Source organism: Aptenodytes forsteri, unplaced genomic scaffold, assembly GCF_000699145.1.
Source record: "Aptenodytes forsteri isolate BGI_AS27 unplaced genomic scaffold, ASM69914v1 Scaffold336, whole genome shotgun sequence".
NCBI classification, from domain to species: Eukaryota; Metazoa; Chordata; class Aves; order Sphenisciformes; family Spheniscidae; genus Aptenodytes; species Aptenodytes forsteri.
The window spans coordinates 1,839,347-1,858,902 of record NW_008794911.1 but is presented as its reverse complement, the minus strand read 5'-3'; the positions used below and the strand labels follow the sequence as shown (position 1 = coordinate 1,858,902).

At 35.6% G+C, this 19,556-nt stretch overlaps 1 protein-coding gene across 1 annotated transcript in view; it reads right to left on the bottom strand.

Moving 5' to 3' along the window:
• ARMC4 (armadillo repeat containing 4) overlaps positions 1–19,556 on the bottom strand; it is a 95,127-nt gene that overhangs the window by 73,275 nt on the left and 2,296 nt on the right. The window contains exons 3-10 of the mRNA XM_019470999.1: positions 17,875–18,032; positions 16,323–16,518; positions 15,645–15,751; positions 15,053–15,189; positions 13,918–14,034; positions 10,635–10,852; positions 8,763–8,888; positions 8,412–8,556 (exon numbers count right to left, since the gene is read on the bottom strand). Coding sequence (XP_019326544.1) covers positions 8,412–8,556; positions 8,763–8,888; positions 10,635–10,852; positions 13,918–14,034; positions 15,053–15,189; positions 15,645–15,751; positions 16,323–16,518; positions 17,875–18,032 — 1,204 coding nt within the window. The remainder of the gene's footprint in view (positions 1–8,411; positions 8,557–8,762; positions 8,889–10,634; positions 10,853–13,917; positions 14,035–15,052; positions 15,190–15,644; positions 15,752–16,322; positions 16,519–17,874; positions 18,033–19,556) is intronic.

The following is a 19,556-nucleotide window of genomic DNA, read 5'->3' as shown; positions in this document are numbered from 1 at the left end:
CCAATTAGTTTCTAAGGCTGTTACCAAAAAGGCTGATCTTTACAAAGTACTCCAAGGAAAAAAGGCCAGAAAGCATGCAAACCCCTATTTCCAAATACATAAAGAATCTGGAATAAGAGTAGGCCTTCAAAAGACTACTTCACATTACACTCACTGATGATTTCAAATGCGCAAGACTGTGGGGATGGCAATCATCTGTCTAAATTCACTCATCTACAGCCATCCTACATTCCTGATAATTAAGATCGAGTCATCTATAGCCATCCTACGTTCCTGTTAATTGAGATCAAGTCAACAATGAAGTTGAAAACGTGATCCATCTCACTCTGAATTAGATGCTTAAAATATCAGATGAATCACATCCTAAAAGTGCCTGTTTTTTCCACTGATCATAAAGGTAGCCTTGAATGCCCAGCTTAGCTGCAAACACCTACTCTGTTTACATTTAGAGCTAGGTGAGATGAATCCCAATCTAGGTATTGCCTTTTATGTCTGTCTTGGCACTACAACAAGGATACAGCCCCCTCCCTGCCTTTGGCCACTTCATCGGAGGAAAAGAAAGCATATGTATTTTTAAAAAGAACATGCAGAAATTAGCAGGAAATGAGGATTGAATGAGAAAGAGAAAAGAGTGTAGGATTAAATTTTAAAAAACTCCGTACACAAACAGCACTACTGTTTTTTAATTTAACATTGATACTTGTAAATCCTGACTGCAGACTTGGAGATGTGACATATGCTGCCCATAATACAGATATACTGCTGAAATTGTGTGACAGTGTCAGACCTGCTTAAGCAATTTTGATTTTGCCTAGCACTTGGCTCACAAAGAGAATAAAAGCCTTAATGTTATTACAGCTATTTTATTTTTATGGATCCAACTCATGTGGGAAACCAGTGGAAGTGAATCTGTGGAGAAAATTTAATGAGGTTGAACCAGGAAGGACCTGTTCTACACTACTGGAGAGCTAGCATGCTGCTGAAGTTTCATAAGCACTGAGAGACAGAAAAGACTGTGATTTGAACCAGCCAAAAAAGATTTTGCAAGAAAAACAAAATGATACCAATAGTTTATGAAAAACTAAGAGAAAAATGTTCTCTGGAGAAAGAAAACAAACTTAAAAACGGAGCTTAGTGAGAGCAGAGGAAAAACAAATATAGGTGAAGGTATGGCTGAAGCACAGGCATGCTTCGGAAATAACTGTGTGTATAGTAAGCTGTGATTAAACGGAGCCTAGATCCAATGTGGAACACTCAAAACCAATGAAGAATGCTGTTCTCACTTCTTAAAACTCTTGGTAGCTTTCAGACACAATCATGTTCTAATTCTTTAGGAAAGCCAGCAATTTGATTATCTACTTCATGATTATAAAGCTGTAAGTCGGATTGAGACAGCTCTGGCAATTTACAATTATTTTAGAGGTACAGTAGCTATGGTGTCAAAACCATAGCTCATTAATTTAATTACCTGCTTTTACAATAGAATACAACCCTGCAGAAAGAGGAGAATCAAACATCAGTTATTTTACATTCTTTTCCTCAGCCCTTAATTTTTGACATACCATCTCTTCTTTCTCTTTTTTTGTTGAATATTACTTTTTTTTTTTTCTTTATTTCTATCTTGTCTTTCATCTAATCAGCTATGAAACTCTTAGGAATGGGTGAACCTCAGAACATTAATTAAACCTCCACTACACAGAAATTCCTCAGAGTTCGTGTTAACGGTCAAAAATCAACTGGCTATTATGAACTTTATATGTCTCTTGTGATGAGGAATGATTGTTTGTACAGTATTTTGAGGAGAGAGCTATGCAAGGGCTTCAGAGTTGCCAATTAAAATAATAATTTGAGAGTCCACCATTTGCCAATATTTCCTACCCAGTAAATTTATCATAAAAAGGTTTCTTTTTCATGATCAGCACTGGCTGGACTGTTAAAAAATACATCTCTTAACTACAAAATGCAGTTTTCCCATATTTTTATTCCCCTTTTTTTTTCAGTAATTACATCCTTTACTGAAATTAAAAAAAAAATCTTGGCTAATACTGGAAGATGGGAACAAGAGATGTTCATGAACAGTGGAGAAGAGAGTGATACGAAGAGATAATTTGCCAAGGCTGACAGGTTAGCCAAACATGTACCTAGAAACACTAGCAGGTGGCACATGATTACGTCTCATACATCTGGTATTTTCTGAAAAATAGCAGTCTACCACTTAGCCAAACTACAGCAAAATTTATTTTTCATCTTGATCTTTCAGTTCAGTTGAATAAGCTCCTTCATATTACCCCACCATATACTTTCATAAGGGAAGAGAAAAGATTTATTGTTAGACACTCTACTAATAACGTTAGCTAAATTATCTGCAAAGTTGGTCAGTCCTGAAAACACAGCGGCAAAATTACTTTATATACGAAAATATTTTATATGCACTTATATATGCTTATTTTGTATTTAATAGCTAAAATATAATCTCATGCAAGTCCTGCTAATGTGATATTATAAAGAAAAAACAGTTAACTCTTATCCACAGATTGTGGAAAAAATAATATAATGTGCAATACATTTCCTACACATATTAGATATTTTTGCTCCTGCTATTAGATTCTAATATTTGCCTCTATTCCACATCTAGGGCCAGATTTCAAGATTACAGATAAATTTCTTTGATAATTTTGCACACAAAATAATTTCTAAGTTTGTTACATACCTGACCAAATTCGTAACTTCTATGTTAACCATCTAAGTATCCAATTATAGTTATAAAGTTCTATCCACCAGTAACTCTTCCTGGGAAAATGGAAGCAAGGTCAAGAAATAGAGAGTTATTTCCTCAGAATTTGTATTTGCAGTTCTCTGTGCAGTTTGTTGTTCGGGGATATCCATAAACACCAGAGGTTTTAGACTTTTTCTATAACTACCAGAAAACTTTTGAGCAGTATTACAATGTGTAAAATAAGTAAACAAACAATTGATACTTTGGTGGGTACACTGTAACACTGATACTATTTTTTCTTGTCTTACAAAATTTAAAATTACTTTTTGTGTAGTTTCACTTTAAATGAATTAGTATTAAAAGATCCATTTTATTCCTTAGACTAATATGTTCATGTCTCTTTTGAGGTTCTGCATTTTAGAATAAAACAGAGTAAGTTTTCTGCTAATCTCAAAATACAATCAATTTCTTAATCCATGCATAGTTTATGAAGCCGATTTAAATTTTTGTAATGAGTACTAGTGTAATCTTAATAATTTGGAACATTTCCAATACCATTATGACTTAAGAAAGCTATACTTTTCCATTATGCAGTTAAAAAATACTGTGTCTATCCTGTATTTCATACAAATTTTGAGAAAAATCTACAAGTCACATCAATGTCTTTGCAAGTCCTATAAATGCATAATTGGTTCATATAAAAGAGTTGCTGTATACACCACCTGTTAAACCACAGGAGAGTTGAGACTGCTACACAATTTTTGTTTGCACAAGAAAGTAATAATTTATTTTGAAAGGCTGGACATTTTCTATTGCAAAATTTTATGAGGAAGATATCTATTTTTCAGATATCTAAAACCTTAGACCTCAGATATGACGAGTCTCATCTTAGAGATAAACTGTGACTGACTTTATATTAATGCATAGCAGGGAAGTGTGCAAGCAGTTGTTGACTGCCTCCTCCTTCCCCTCCAAGTAGAGAAATGTCACATTGCAAACCTTGCATATAGAGTGCAAAAGAACTCCACACACACACACACGCAACTGCCATTTAAGATTTGGTCCTCAAATGTTCTGAAACAGGCTCCCTGTTTCTGTAATAGTTTGGACCTTCCTTGTCCACATTCCTACCTTTCATGCATACATGGATTTACTGCACCCTGGTTTGCCCCGAGCCCCTAAATTCCAACCTCCAGATGTCTCCCCGTCTTTTCCTGGGGGAATAAAACTATCCCATACTGTTTATCAACAGTATTTACATGAACGTCTCATTTCAGATCCTGCATCTCAGCTCCTGGCAGAGCCTCCCTGCACCTTTTCACTGTCTATTTGACTTTCTGCATTTCTTAGCTGTACCTTTCTTCCCCAAGAATGCTAGTGCCCTCCATGTACAAAGAGCTCAGCTGGGGATCCACTATTCCTTCCTGCAAGCCAACACACAGCTGCATTTCCCTAACTGATAAATTTGAGCTTCCCGAGAAGAGGAAATAAGCTCTGTGTGCAGTGCAGCAGCCACACTACATCCTCCTGGCTCAGCTCTGCTCGCACTGCTAAGGGGAGGCAGAAGCTATGGGCAGTAGGTCTTGCCCAGCCAATACTCACTGCAATACATGCACTGTAAGAACTAGACCCGTATCTTTGATCTCTTAAGACTTTCATTTCCTTGACCCAATTGCCTAGAAATAAGTGAGGACTTTTAGAGGGAGTTGGAGAGAAAGAAAAGGGAAGAGGCAAAGACCAGAAGGAATATTCCTGTACATTCCTGCCTCCCTGGTCTGTTTGCCATCTTTATGTAATGTAAGCCCAACACAGAGGGGCCTCATGCCAGCTACAGAAATGTTGCTTGAATGCAACAGTCTTCCAAAGGTCCTGCCAAAACGCAGCTGTGGAGCAGACCTGAATACCCCCAGTGTATCCCGCAGTTCTTTCACCCTTCTCCTTGTCCAGTCAATGAGATTTTACTGAGTCATGTGACAGATGTCCTCCCTTCCCAGCCATCCACTGCAATGCAGCACCAGCACACACGGGCACCTGGGAAGCTAGTGTTCAAGGCCATACTTGGGGCACATCCTCCCCGGCTCCTAGGCACCATAGCTTTTCTCCAGCTCCTGGACCTGGCACAAGATGTGAACAGCTGGGGAGAGACAGCAGGTTTGTCCACCTATGATTCCAAAGCAGAAAAGAAACACAATGCTGTTCTGGGAATGAGGTCATTTGAACTGGAGTAATTCAAAACAGATATGAAATTAGTGGATATTTTACATGAGGTGTGAGACTTGACTGCTTTCACTAGTGTACCCCTGAAACACAGCCAAAAGTAGAATGACTTTCCAGGTAAGAAACTGAGGGAAGAATTCTGTAACTGACATGGTCCTGCAGAATTCTATCCAGAGCTCACCCTGGCATAGGTGTATACCCTTACAGGGAACCAAAACCGAGCAGTGCAAGGGCTGAAGGGATTAAAGACTAATTCTGGAGATTGGAGTTATTCCTGGCATAGTCACCAGCCCCAATTCACCTCTCAACAGCTCAATTTTATCTTAAAACTGGCAATAATCAGTGCTCAACAGCAGGCAGCACAAAGCATTGTGCCCAGCTATCACCTTTTTTTTCCTCTTTTTTTTTTCTCAGTGAACAGCCCCAGCCCTGCCACAAAGAAGATTCTGCATTTCTACCTGATGTTCCCCATTTCTAGTAAAAAGATCATTGTAAAATGTGACCCCTTCACCCTATTCCTAAAATTTTCTCATGTAGAATGTAGTCCTTCCCCTAGAAATCTAATACTTCAGAAGCACTACTTTAATAAATAACGTGAAATCTGAAGCAGGCTCTCCTGAGTGAATCTCACTGTTCAAACATCAACACAGCGCTTCATTCCAATTTTATCTACTCTAGTCCCAAAAGATGCCTAACACAATGCCACCACCAAGCTCACTGATCTATCTTCGCTGCCCGTTCTTAAGTCGATGGGGAGACATGGCAAGAGCACACATGCTCTAACTTCTGTTTCACAGCCCTGGGAAGCTTGAAGGTAGGACAAGGAGCCAGACCACAGAAGCAGCTGCTTCCCAGTGGAGCAATTCCAACATGGCTGCTCTTTCCCAGAAAGGAGGGGGAATGGAGAAGGGCAAAAAGTCAGAAGGGAATTTCCCCTGCAGTGGAATTTTCTGTCCATGAAGAGGTATACAAATACATAGTCTACAGGCACAATTCACAGGATCTGGCAAGTTTGCTTTATATAGGAAGCAACCATCTTTTTAAGTTTAATGACAAACTAACATTGCTATAAAAACTAGGTATCCTTCAGGTTTTATGGAAGTTTTGTGTTTGCAAATTGATCTTTTATAGAGTCTTGTTGAACTGTGATTCACATTTACTTTAGCAGACATTCAAAAAATGGTTGCACCTACAAATTATTACATTTTCTAACTTGCTATCTCAAACTTCTATTATTTAAGGCATTTTATTAAATTTTTAAGATGTGCAAACAATGTATACAACCTTTGAAGCCACACAAGCCCTCTGAAATTTGTGCTTCTATATAAATATGCTTGTAGATACTTAAATATTGCAGTCATAAATTTATTTTCTCTTATGTTGCATGTGTCATGAACACTTGCCTACATGAACAACAAGAATGCCAAAAAATCTCCTAAGTCTGGCCAGAAGTGCAGTATTTATACTCGAATTAAAATGAATTCCATGTGCAAGCTAAAGTAGCACTCCATCAATAAAAATTTCAACCACTGTCTGTGGTATGGCACTGAGGCATCTCTCTTCAGCTTTATCTGACACTAGGGATTTCTTGCTTTACGCAGCTAAGAATCAACAGAGAACTATTTTAAGTATATCTTCAAGTACTTTGTTTAATTTATATCTAATTTAAAGAACTATTGGAAGACTCGGGTGTACACGAATACATAAAGAAGTATACATTTGAATTTTCATAAAAAAACTTCTTCATGTGATGGAATCTTGTATTATAAACACTTCTTAACAGGCACTCACAATTTGATCAAAAATGCCCCCCTTCCCTTTTCTAGTTCTAAGCCAGTAAGTAATTTTGCTTGTTGACAGCCGGAACAAAATATACTCATTTCTAAAACAGAGGAGCATGAAAAATATTTTTTCCTATTTGCCATTCTCACTCTTCATTCAGAATGGTTTCATGCAAGTGTAGATATGTTTCAGTATTCAATCAAGTCCAATACTAAAATCTAAACATGACTACATGAAGGATCTAGAAAGGAAAGGAAGTTTGAGAATTATGTAACCAGGAGAGAAGAGCCTTGTCAGTAAAGAGGGTGGTCCACAGATGGGTCAATGAAAAGATTTCTGGAAGTTCGCCAACAGTAATGAATTTCAAGTATCCTCTCCAGGAGGACCTTGGGTCTTTACTAAAAAGTAGCATGGTTATTTCTCTGAGCTCCCAGAAAAGTGCAAAGAGGTGGTCCATAAGACAGAGAGAAGCAAGCTATTAGTAGATTGAAAGATTTGAAACCAACACCTTGAACTGTAATTATATGCAGATAGAAACAACTGTATAATGCAAAATGTATACACAGTGAGTTTAGACCTAGCAGATAGCTGAGCAAGTTACATGCTGAATGTTACAGCAGATTACACTTGCAAAGGGTTACTTTAGCACAGCCAAAATGACAAGAATATAGAGGTCCAACCTACAAAATATAAGGTGAAGAGAATTGTAGAAACTTGTATTATCCATGCTTTTCTGTGTCTCTTTGGCTACAACCACTAGCATAGGTCCCACATACACGAACTGAGAACAAGCAGTGTGAGTGCACTGGAAACTGTTTAAAAGACTAAGTTACTCGTCTACAACGGTTAAAGGACTGGAAGGAGCCAAAGCTTTGCTTATTCCTCACAAGTATTTCTGCTGTACCAAATGCCAGCACCATCATTTTATCAGTCGGATGTGTATACTCTGTAGCTGTACTCAAAAAACCAAATAAACCAGTGCTTTTATTAGTAACTTACAGTACATAAATTCCAGTACGAACTTGTAAAGGAATTTCTCCTGAGGGAAAAACATAATTAGTTTTAAGAGTTTTCCAGAATAGTAGAGGGTTGTTGGTTTTTTTATGTGTTTCAGACATACACAGAATTCTAAACATCTATATTTATAGGTTCCAAAGGATTTTCAACAAGTCTGTGTAAAAAACCTTTTTTTTTGTTTTAGAGGATGCCTGTTTATCATACATTTTCTTGTCCACTAACAGCATCTATCCAGACACAAGACCACGTTAGAATTACTTCAGTCATGCATTAATCATAGTTGATGAAAGACTTTAGGCAAGTATTCAGTTTTAATAAAAACTCTTGAAAGTTACTATCCACATAAAGAAATATCTTGGAAAGTTTCACCCAAAAAGCAAAACAGAAACCCAATAATTAATAAAGAAATTATACCATCTTAAGTTTTAAATAACACTGAACAGATGGTTTAATCTAAGGGTCTACATAAGCCAAAAATAGCAGAAAAAAAAAATGCAAGAGAAACGGGTGTGTGATAGGAAAATCCACAGTCCCAGGATTTGAACATACTACATAGCAAGGCTATTCTTAAATATATGGAAGGTGGAAAGGATGAGGAGCTGGTCCGGTGTCCTCAGATGTAGAAGGCAAAGAGTAGCGCTTTTTTTTTTTATAAAATTTATCAATGCTTCTTATTTACCTTTAAATATTTTGCAAGTTTCTGAATTCCCCAGTATTCTGATGGCAAATCGGTGTTTCCTTCCTGATGATGTACAGGCTGCTCTTCATCTTCCTCAGTCTCTGAGGAACTTTCACTAACATCTTCAAACCTGCCCGATGTTTTACTAAAAATAAATGAACAGCATCACCCATTTTAAACAGCTATAAAGTAGTATGAACAAGCACATTTTAAACAGGTATGACAACACTGCCTAATAACAGAATTACAAAAATACAATTGACACTGCCAAATACTAAGTTTGGTGATAATTACTGTAGATACAGAAAATAAAAATTAAAAAATTGAAGGGAAAAAAAAAGTAACCCATACCATTTTGAAGCTGGTCCTATTTTAACAGATTCAGAAGAAATGCCACTGGCTTTCTTTTTGATTTTCAGAGATACAGTACTACTTCTCCCTTCTTCTTCAGTATCTTTTTTTGCAGCCTTGTCACTAAAATATTTGGTTTTATTAAAAAAAAATATTTTTAATATATATATATAGAACCAAAAAGCTGTGGTTGGACACATATTATGTCAGTACATATGAGCTTATGAACCTACATAATAAACTTCATTAAGCAGAAAGTATGCTGTGTCTTAAGTGACTAATTTTGCTTTAATAAAATAGTGGAATATTAGAAAAATTATATTATGCTGACCTGTATGTGATACAAGAACAAAGAATGAGTATATGCAGACAGACCACAGGCCCATTTATCCTAGGATACCATCTCCAACCACGACCAATAGCAGCTATCTAGGTAACAGCAGAAGAACAATGGAAGAACATAGAAATTATTTTTTCCAGAATATTCTTCAGCAAATTGTGATTCAGGGAACTCCTGATCATCCTTGCATTAACGGTTTTGGATGGATTTTTCTTCCATGAATGTGTCTGGTTGCTTTCTGAACTCACATAAACAAATGGCCTCTACCATCCTGTGGCAAAGAATTTTAGAGCTTAGCCATGTGTTGTATGAAGAAGTCTCTCCCTTTGTGATGAACTGGTCTCACTGGCTCATTTTCATTTGATGCCCTTTATTCTTGTATTAGAACGGACAGTGACTATCTGTTCCCTATTTACTGTCTCCAGTCATTATTTTTGTATCTGTCTTACTGTCCCCCAGTCATCTTTTTTCCAGGCAGAAGAGTTCTGGTCTGCCTAGCTCTTCCACACACTGAGCTGTTCCATAGCTTCCATCGTGCTGAATACAATATATCTTGCTTTCCTCATATTCCAAGAAGACTCCTAGGCCTAGCTGGGCACAATCTCTGGTGCATTTTTGTCCCTAATTTACAATGTTGTGAAAACAAAATGTCCTTTCGAACCTGGGCTGGTCATACTATCACAGTCACAACAATAAAAGAGAATACTACTCATGACTACAGCCAATTTCACTACATCTAGACTCTAACAATGACTGTGGAAAAAGATGAGGTCTTGTCTCTGGAAAATGACTTTTTTTTAACTGATGACTGTAGGTCACATCCAAAATCTCTTAAAATGTTTCTTGCAACATGTCAGATTGGCAGACTTGAGAAGATACTGACTTTTTTTTGTAGGGTGGCAATCAAAGCCTTTCCTTCAGATATGCTTCTTCCTTCGTTAACACAAAATCAGGAAACATGAAATCAGAATGGGGTTCTGATTTCAGAAGACAAATCCAACAATATCCAATATATGTATACTCTATTTTTGGGCGTCCAGACTTTGAGATAATCTCATTAGTGAAGACTGTTGCTAAGCAGAGCTAGAAAAGTGGCTCATATATGAAATCATTAAAAATTGGTAGTATAAGTAAGAGTCATCCTGATTTTCTATCCTAGATCTCTTTTGCCTCCCTCAGAAAGTGTGGTTTAGATTAGATTGTCTACTCTGTCTTGCTTTAAAGGGCATTTTACACTAAAAATATGATAATATCACAGTCCTGGAGGACCAGTACTGCACATGGTTGCAAGATATTTCTCTGCCTTGCTGTGGAAACGATATAACATCATCAAAGTTGTTGCACGACAGAAAAAATCTGAGAAATCTCTTTGGTAGTGTGTACTCTCTGCTTAGAAATTAACACGTAGTAAATTTTGGTTTATTGCTCCTAACTTAAGATAATAACACAAACCTGTAACATGCAGTCCGATCATTAGCACAGTTTAGAGAGATCTATAGGAAAGTTCAATTATAAAGATAACTACTTATCTGTGGGAAGCAGAAAGCCCAGTATTCTTCCACTTCATAGATGGTTCTAATTTCTTCTTGTCAATGCATCTCCTTCTTGCTGCAGAACTTTTCACTTTCTCACATACATTCTTTTCTGTAAAATCATAAAGGTTCTGGGATTGGCCAGAGACCTTAGCATCAACTACTTCCATACGCTGATAATTCTTCTCATATGTTGGTTCTTTAAAAAAATTATATTCCTAATAAAAGAAAGAGACATGGTTTGTCAGTCATATTGCTATATGAGTAATGCATATTAAAACAATGTTATAAGCACAATTCCAGGATGCTGCGCTTAAAAATTGTATGTATTAAATGTAGAATTAGATAAGGATAAAATCAGATTGCCTTTAAAAGAATGAAACATTAATCTGGAAAGTAGCTGTTACCGTGTGCAAATTAAAGTTTTTGAAATAAATGAACTAGTTAAATTTGGAACTTCCTGAACATACTTGAATGTTGGGTGTTGCTCAATTTCTAATACATTAAATGATTTGTGACAGAAGCACTTTTATAGAACCTTAAAAATTGTATGTCTTAAATGTAGAATGAGATAAGGATAAAATCAGATTGCCTTTAAAAGAATGAAACATTAATCTGGAAAGTAGCTGTTACCGTGTGCAAATTAAAGTTTTTGAAATAAATGAACTAGTTAAATTTGGAACTTCCTGAACATACTTGAATGTTGGGTGTTGCTCAATTTCTAATACATTAAATGATTTGTGACAGAAGCACTTTTATAGAACCTAATTCTAAACGAGTTTTAAGATCTAGAATTTCAAAGCCAGTCATTCTGCTTTCAATGGATCATTTATATAAAAACTATTTCCCTGAAAAAAGGATTTACAAGAAAAACCCACAAAAATAATGAACATAAAACTGAAAATAGGCTATGATAAACTGCTAGACTTCAGTTCCAAGTAATTTAATTTTATATAGTTTAGAATTAATATAAACACATTCCATTTCAGTTTTTTCATCTTCTGTTTCTCAGGACAAAACATTGTTGAACAAGTCACATACAAGAATGGAAATTAGTGGCACCTACCAATCCTTTAGCTGCCTGTGTCTAGTACTGTGGCTGACCAAAAATATCCAGAACAGAAAGGACTATTGTCAACTCTTATTCTCTATTGGAACATATTCAATTTTTACAAGAAAGACAGCATACGATCATTGCTTCTTATTATTATTGCAGCTGTCACTACCAGATAGGTGAAGACATTCCTTTACGTATCTGATTCAAGGCAGTTTTAAGGAGACTGTCACAGTATGGTCTGTTTTCAACTAGTCCCTGATGTGAATCAGCTGTTCCAGGTTTGCTGACCCAACTGCCTAACCATAAACTAACTCATGCTAATTCTCTCATTCTGAAAATGTACTCTAGACAAGAAAATTTAACACATGATAAACTAGACAAATCACAGGAGAATTGATGCTGTAGCTTGAGCAGCTAAGCACGTTAAAAAGTTGTTTCCTACAGCACTAGATGCCAATACAGCAATTCTAAATGTTAGCTTCAACAAGGTCAAGAAGATATTATAAAAGTTAATTGGGTTTGCAATATATGTGTACGTAACGAGCTTTTTGAAGCTCTCCTCTCCTCAGAAAATAAATCAAAACTATTTCCAGTCATAATTTATTTCATGTAGGTAACCTTGGAAATACAGCTTTTCTCTGCTTTTCAGAGTTCTAGAGTAGAGAAGGTTTTCCCTCAAATACAAATGCTCTGCAGCTCTACAGTATTAACTTGTGTAAATTCTAGTTTTAGAATGCAGAAAGTACTAAACCAGCTCTTCAGCAAGGCAATATGATATGATATTCCTAAACCATTAAAATGGTATAATTTATACTCTTCAGAATAAACTTATTTACACAGTCAGGGAATACTGAGTAAATGATTGATATCACAATTGAAGGAAAGTAGGATAAATTCTATTTATTTACTCTTATTTAATAAGTGTACACATTTCTTGAATAGCTACAGTATCTTTATAAGAGCAGAAAACCAGTAAAGAGAGGTATATTATGTCTATTATAGATATTAACATTAATCTATATTAACATTTAGAACTGTAAAAAAATATTAAAATATTACCATTTTTTACCTTTCATGACCATCAAATGAAGTCAAATCACTTTGAAAATACATTACACCAGTAATTATGTCTAAAAACATTCATATATTGTCACATTTATGAAATGTAAACCAATATGTAGATATAACATTAAAAAAATACTTGCCTATGGGATAAATAAAACACATTTTGGAAATTATTGCCCTTTCAAACAGAACAACTTACAAATTTAATTCCGTTACTGTTAATATAAGCTACTGTATTTATGTGTACAACTTGAAATGCTCTGTTCTTCCAGAACTGTCAAATATCTATATCTCAAAGAAAATAAATAGCAGCCCCACATCCCAGAAAATCAGACCTAAAGGGTAAGAAAATTTCCCTGTTAATGACTTGCTTCTTGCAATAATTAAAATTGCATATAAATAACCACTGTAAAACTTTGGACAGGTTTTAGCCTGTAATGAATTTTACCACGAAGTTATTAACCTGTTATAGCCACACTAGAAATCTGAAAAAATAGTTTTTATCAGGAATGATGAAACAACTAAAATTGTAGCGGCACTATGTGATTCTAGCTAATATAGAGCTCTAAATAAAAGCCAAAACACTTGCATTTTACAGTGGCTGAAGCAACACACAGTGTGTAAGCTGGATGCTTAACTCTCAGCTCTGATATTTAAATCAGGCAGTTCTCGTAAAAAAGTTGGGCTGTTATTTATATTTCAGTTACAAAGAATGAAGATAAAAATTTAAGTGGTTTTGATCACAGAAAAATAGTCATAAAAAGTTGACCGTTTCTGTAAGGATGTCATATTTTCCTGCTCTAACATTTCCAAGTGCTCCATAAAGAATAACACCAGAAGACGGGCAAAACTTCTTATGCAAAATTAAAAGCTGACCTCACATACTGGATCAAACCTCATAATAATAAGGTATGATAGAACGATATGTGAAATAGTGTATTATTTGCTATTTACGAAAGGAACGTATTTAGTAGAAACTGAAACAAATATAAAGAGAAATAATAAATGCATTTCAGAGTCTTTAAAATTCTTCATTTAATCACAGATTTATCTTTGATAAAGAACATAAATGTTCAGCCAGGTTTATAATGTAATTCTTACCAATGTACAATGTATGTTTGTACAAAGTAGAATATACACCCAGTATCAGTAAATACATACCTGTTTAGCCATATTTTCTACAAATCTAGGTGATCTCTCCCTTAAAAATGTGACAATATCTTCATATACATCACTTTTTCTTTCATAGTCAATGTCATCTTTACCCTTTAGCTCACCCTTAAAAAAAGAGTAAGTTTAAAATTATTAATAGTATCGCCTTACACAGGTAATTTAATCTGCATCATAAAATACTGCTAAAGAGCACAGAGGTCATACTGTAATGAATTATGTACAGAAGTCTCACGCTCAGCACAGAGTCCATCAAACTTCAGTAATGCTTTGTAAAGATGCACGGATCATCTCCATGGATCCCAACAGATAATCAAGACCTTAGATAGAATTTTGCAAGTAATTACTATCAGTTAATTGTACTGTGGGTAGTTCCACTGAAAAGAATTTATGGCTCATGGCAAACAACCAAGTAAATATGAGCTTCCAGTGCAGATGTCTAAAAAGATCAGAAAGTAATGTGACCTGACTGAGCCTAAGCTTTATGAGCTTCATCCATTAAAAATGTGCTAAGTCAAAATTTCCCTGGATTTTTTAACTCTTAGGAAATCAATTTGTGGAGTTACACCTGACGGACATCAGTCTCTCTTCAAAATGGATACAAGAGCTCTGCTCACTGCTTAAAATACATAAGGGACTATTATGTCTAAATAAAATCTGTAAGGAAAGAGGTAACCAAAATGAAAAGTGGAAGAAAAGAGATAAATAATTTTTAAAATCTTCCACTGAAAGGAGAAAGAACTGCTTATCATTTATAAAAAGACAAAAGCAAGCTATATTAGCCACACAATAATATTGCACCTCAGATAAGAGCAATGAGGCACTAGAGAGGCATCTAGTCCCACAGTACCTTTAAATAGGAATAGTGTGAAGGAGTGTTTAAAGACTAAACAAACACTGCCAGCAAAAAGTGCAGAATACACTCCTAGTATAAGACTTACAGAAAAAGCACCCAAAACATATGGGAAAACTAGCATACATTTATTACTGTGTCTTCTCCTTCTGTACTGATAAACTAACTCTGCAGGTCTTACAGCCTCAACACCACTACCCTAAACCTGATGGATTTTTAATTTTAGCACATAAAAATATTCATTACTCCATGGAATCCTTTATTATTACTTACTCCATTTAAAAACACTCCTGCTGTGCTGCAAGTGATATACAAAGGATCAGTGTCATGTGGTTTGATGACTAAGTAACAAATTTCTCCATGCACTTGTCTCCAGGGAGGAGCTCGGCATCCATTAGAGAATGTGTAATCTGTAACCAATTAGCATTAGTGTTTTTATACAGTTTTCAAGTATTTTTAATAGTTATGCTTGATGATAAATATAACATGTAGACAAATAAAATTCCCAAACAATACCTTACTCTTAAGAATTCATACTGTTAGGAATTAATCATGCAAAACTCTGTGAGCCTGTGGCCCAATCCAACTAAGAACTACAACTGTGCTTAGCACTTTTCAGGATCAGGGACTCAGTTCACTTCCTCTACTTCCACTGAAGAAATTCATATGATTGGAGATTATTTCTACAACTAAAGGCTGAAGAACAGCATTCCATGTCTGAAAATACTTTTTATTTTACTTTATAACTTTAAAGTAGAAATAAACACTTTAAATTTATTACTGAAATTAATTTAGCAAATTTCACACAGAAGTCAAGTACTTCAATAAAGGTATATATAAACATGAGATATGATCAGATTTGGACCTGATGTATATTCCAGTGATTCCAGTACTGTATCTTCTCCTTTCCCAGAGAAATTCTTGAGAAGATTCACTTCATTATTTATAGCAGCTGGATTTAGTCTTATGTCTCTGCAATTAATAGAAAATGGTCTAAAATGTATTCATCAAAAGGATGCACTCAGAGAAATGAAAAGAGATTTTTACATGATTTTTTTCTTTTACATTGAGTCTTAATGGTAGCAACAAAAATCTGGAAATGGGTCATCTCCCATGGTTTTTCTTAATTTTATCTGTTAGTTTAGTGCAATTTTAGTTCCAGAGCTAATATGAAGTCCTTGTAACTACAAAACAGACTCAATGTAATATTTAATATGCTTCCATGAAGAAACAAACATTTCCTTGAAAATATTTAACTGTAACTTTGTTGTTTGTACAAATGACTTCAATTTGCTACCAAAATGCAAAACATGCAATAAAAACCCCCACACTTGTGGGCACACACTTGCATACCCACACCTACAGCAAAATCTTCAGAAAAAAAAATGTTTTTTCAGTAACTTAGTGAACAGTGAAAGTTATTTCAATAAATTTCTTTATGTCACACAAAATGCACGTTATGGGTTGAAACCAAACTGATTTAACAATAAAACAAAAAAATGCACTGGTTGACATGCTTAGCTTCCATTTGAAATACACTTACTCTGAAATGTGTTTCAAAGAACTATTAAGCAGTTGCAAATCCAGCTGATGAAGAAGAAGAAAGATTTTCATTTTCAGCTCTGTTTCAGGGTCATCATCTTTTTTCACTTTGTCAAGTAAATGCAACATGGACATATCTTCTCCTTCAACAGTCCCATACTCAGGGCCAAGAATTTTCACTATAGGATCTCTGTTAGCTGTGAACATGAAACAGAATCCTATAATGTGATACTATGTTAAAAATTATTAGGCAAAACAAACACTTTCTATCTCAATTGGTGAATAATTTTGATGCTATTAATTTACAAAAAGAACTCTAATAATGTGCATATTTATTCATCAAATATTACTGTATGATGTCATATCCCTCTGTTGTAATTTGAAATACATTTTTAAAAATATGAAAACATTAAGAACAAAAAGAAATTTTTCATAACAAACAAAACTGCTTTTCACAACAAAGATTAAGATTCATTCAACCAAGAGGTGTATATTAAATACTACCCTTTATCAACAGCCCCCTTTCCAGAAAATATGCCTGGCTGATCACCAAAACAGGAAAACAATGGGTTTAACTCACTGAAAATTGATCATTTTGGAAATATGATTTAGTGTTAAAGAACATCTTTGAAGTTTTCTAGCAGCATTCCCAATGGCCCCATTACTTCCTCAGCTATGCCAGCTGTTTTTTGGTAAACAGTGACGTAACTGCATGTCAATGGGTTTTACAAAAACATTTTGCTCTATTCCTGCAAATGAAGTCCCATGCATCTGTGAACGCCTCTGCATGATACCCTGTCCATATTATTCTTCCCTATTATTCATGGTTGATCACTATCAGTGACAGGACCCTGGATTAAATGGATCTGAAGATTGATCCAGTATGAGCATTTAGATTTTAGTATTGCAGATGCAATTTCTACTAATATTACCAAAGAATATTACTGATCTTTTCTACCTCCAATGAGAGGAGGATATCCAGTTTAGCATATCAAGGGTCGTCTTGTCAGTTTGAAAATCTAGGACTTGAATATGACACAGTAAAAGTACTTGTACCTATATTTTAAAAAACAGTGTGAGAAGGAGCCTGAAGTGCTCACAGTGAACCTTGTGCAGGTAGGAATGCCTTAAGCACATAAATTTTTCTTTGGCTATTTTTTAAGGATGTAACACGTTAAAAGAGGATTAAACTACAAACATAGGAAAAACTGCTATTAGCCTCCAATAAGACATTCTTTTTCGGAAATTTAAACCTACTGTCTGTTGCAATAGCTGCGGTATTACTCAGTACAAATGAATTTGTATATGACATTCAACAGTTTTATCTTAACTGTATTCCAGATTTCTCTGTTATTGATTTCTGTGAAAATAAAAGAAGAAATAGAAACTCCATTAAATTCTGGATCAGCACCTTTAGCCACCTTCATGAATCAACACCTTCTTATATACTTAAAATGAAGGCATGCCTTTCTTCACATTTCATAAACACGAATTGAAGGAGAAGACATACTTTTTAAGAAAGAGGAAAGATGAAAAAAAAGAAGAAAGGAAACCTTCAAGGCATGCCTGTGCTTCCTTTAACTTTTTTTCCATAGCAATTTGTAGCAAGCTGGACAGCTGGTCAAAACTGCGAACTCTGAGAGTTGATGCCATGAGGAGAAGCAATGGTTGGCCATCTTTACCTTTGGCTTCAGACTGAACAGTTGCTCCACTAGAAAAAATAAATTATATCTTTTTAAAGTAAGAACTTTAATAAACAGCAAATTTTAGAGAAGAATCTTGAATGTTATTCAAGCTTCACATGATAAAGCATATACAATTTCTTTAAACTGTATTTTAGAAAACTTCCGAGGTAAACCAATTTATTCACTGCAAATCAGACCTCTGTAACTCATTTGCTTTAACTTGGCAACATCTTTAAATAGAATTTTGACAAGCTGAATTGTGAAAAACTATTCTTACAGGACTGGTCACACCTGACGTTTGGCCCCACAAAATATTCACTCGTATTCTGCATGTTCCTTCTACATGACTGCTGAATGATTTTCTGACTATCAGGTTCATAAATGACAACTGACTTAAAATCTTAAAAATGTATATTTCTATTTGTAAAGAACTCTCTGGTGGAAGGGAATAAAATATTTTCTCAGAATTAGGGTATTTCTACAGCGTTACCTAAACAGAACCTGAATTTGACAACTTATCAAGGAAAACTCCGAAAATTCTCCGGTAGCTTTGTGATTTAGTCAAGAAAAATGATTTTATGGCACCTTGCTATGTCATTGTGCAAAGAATCACAAAAATTAAATAGAGTTACTGTCATGTAAGTCTTAGGTATTATTCCAAAATCAGTCAGAACCAGATTTAAAAAGAAGTGTAAACCTTTTGATTATCATTATTTTTTCAGCACTAATTTTCAAATACTAAAAGAACTGTTAGAATATTTGATAAGCTACAGAAGTATAACTGCTATTTTGATTAAGACTGAAACCATGCTAATATATTAAAACTGCCTACTTAGAAAGAACTTGGAGACTGTTGTTCACAAAGAAGCTGTAATGCAAGACTCCGCTTGTTAATCCACCTCAATAACAGCAGTAAACCACCTATGCTTAATCAGGAGTGTTTTGTGTGGCAAGGTTTTGGTAGCGGGGAGGGGGTGCAGGGGTGGCTTCTGTGAGAAGCTGCCAGAAGCTTCTCCCATGTCCGATAGGCCAGCAGGAGTAGGGAAGTGATCGTCCCCCTGTACTCGGCACTGGTGAGGCTGCACCTCGAATACTGTGTTCAGTTTTGGGCCCCTCACTACAAGAAGGACGTTGAGGTGCTGGAGTGTGTCCAGAGAAGGGCAACGAGGCTGGTGAGGGGTCTGGAGAACAAGTCTTATGAGGAGCGGCTGAGGGAACTGGGGTTGTTTAGCCTGGAGAAAAGAAGGCTCAGGAGAGACCTTATCACTCTCTACAACTACCTGAAAGGAGGTTGTAGCGAGGTGGGTGTCGGTCTCTTCTCCCAAGTAACAAGCGATAGGACGAGAGGAAATGGCCTCAAGTTGCGGCAGGGGAGGTTTAGATTGGATGTAAGGAAAAATTTCTTTACTGAAAGAGTGGTGAAACATTGGAACAGGCTGCCCAGGGAAGTGGTGGAGTCCCCATCCCTGGAGGTATTTAAAAGACGTGTAGATGAGGCGCTTAGGGACATGGTTTAGTGGGCATGGTGGTGTTGGGTCGACGGTTGGACT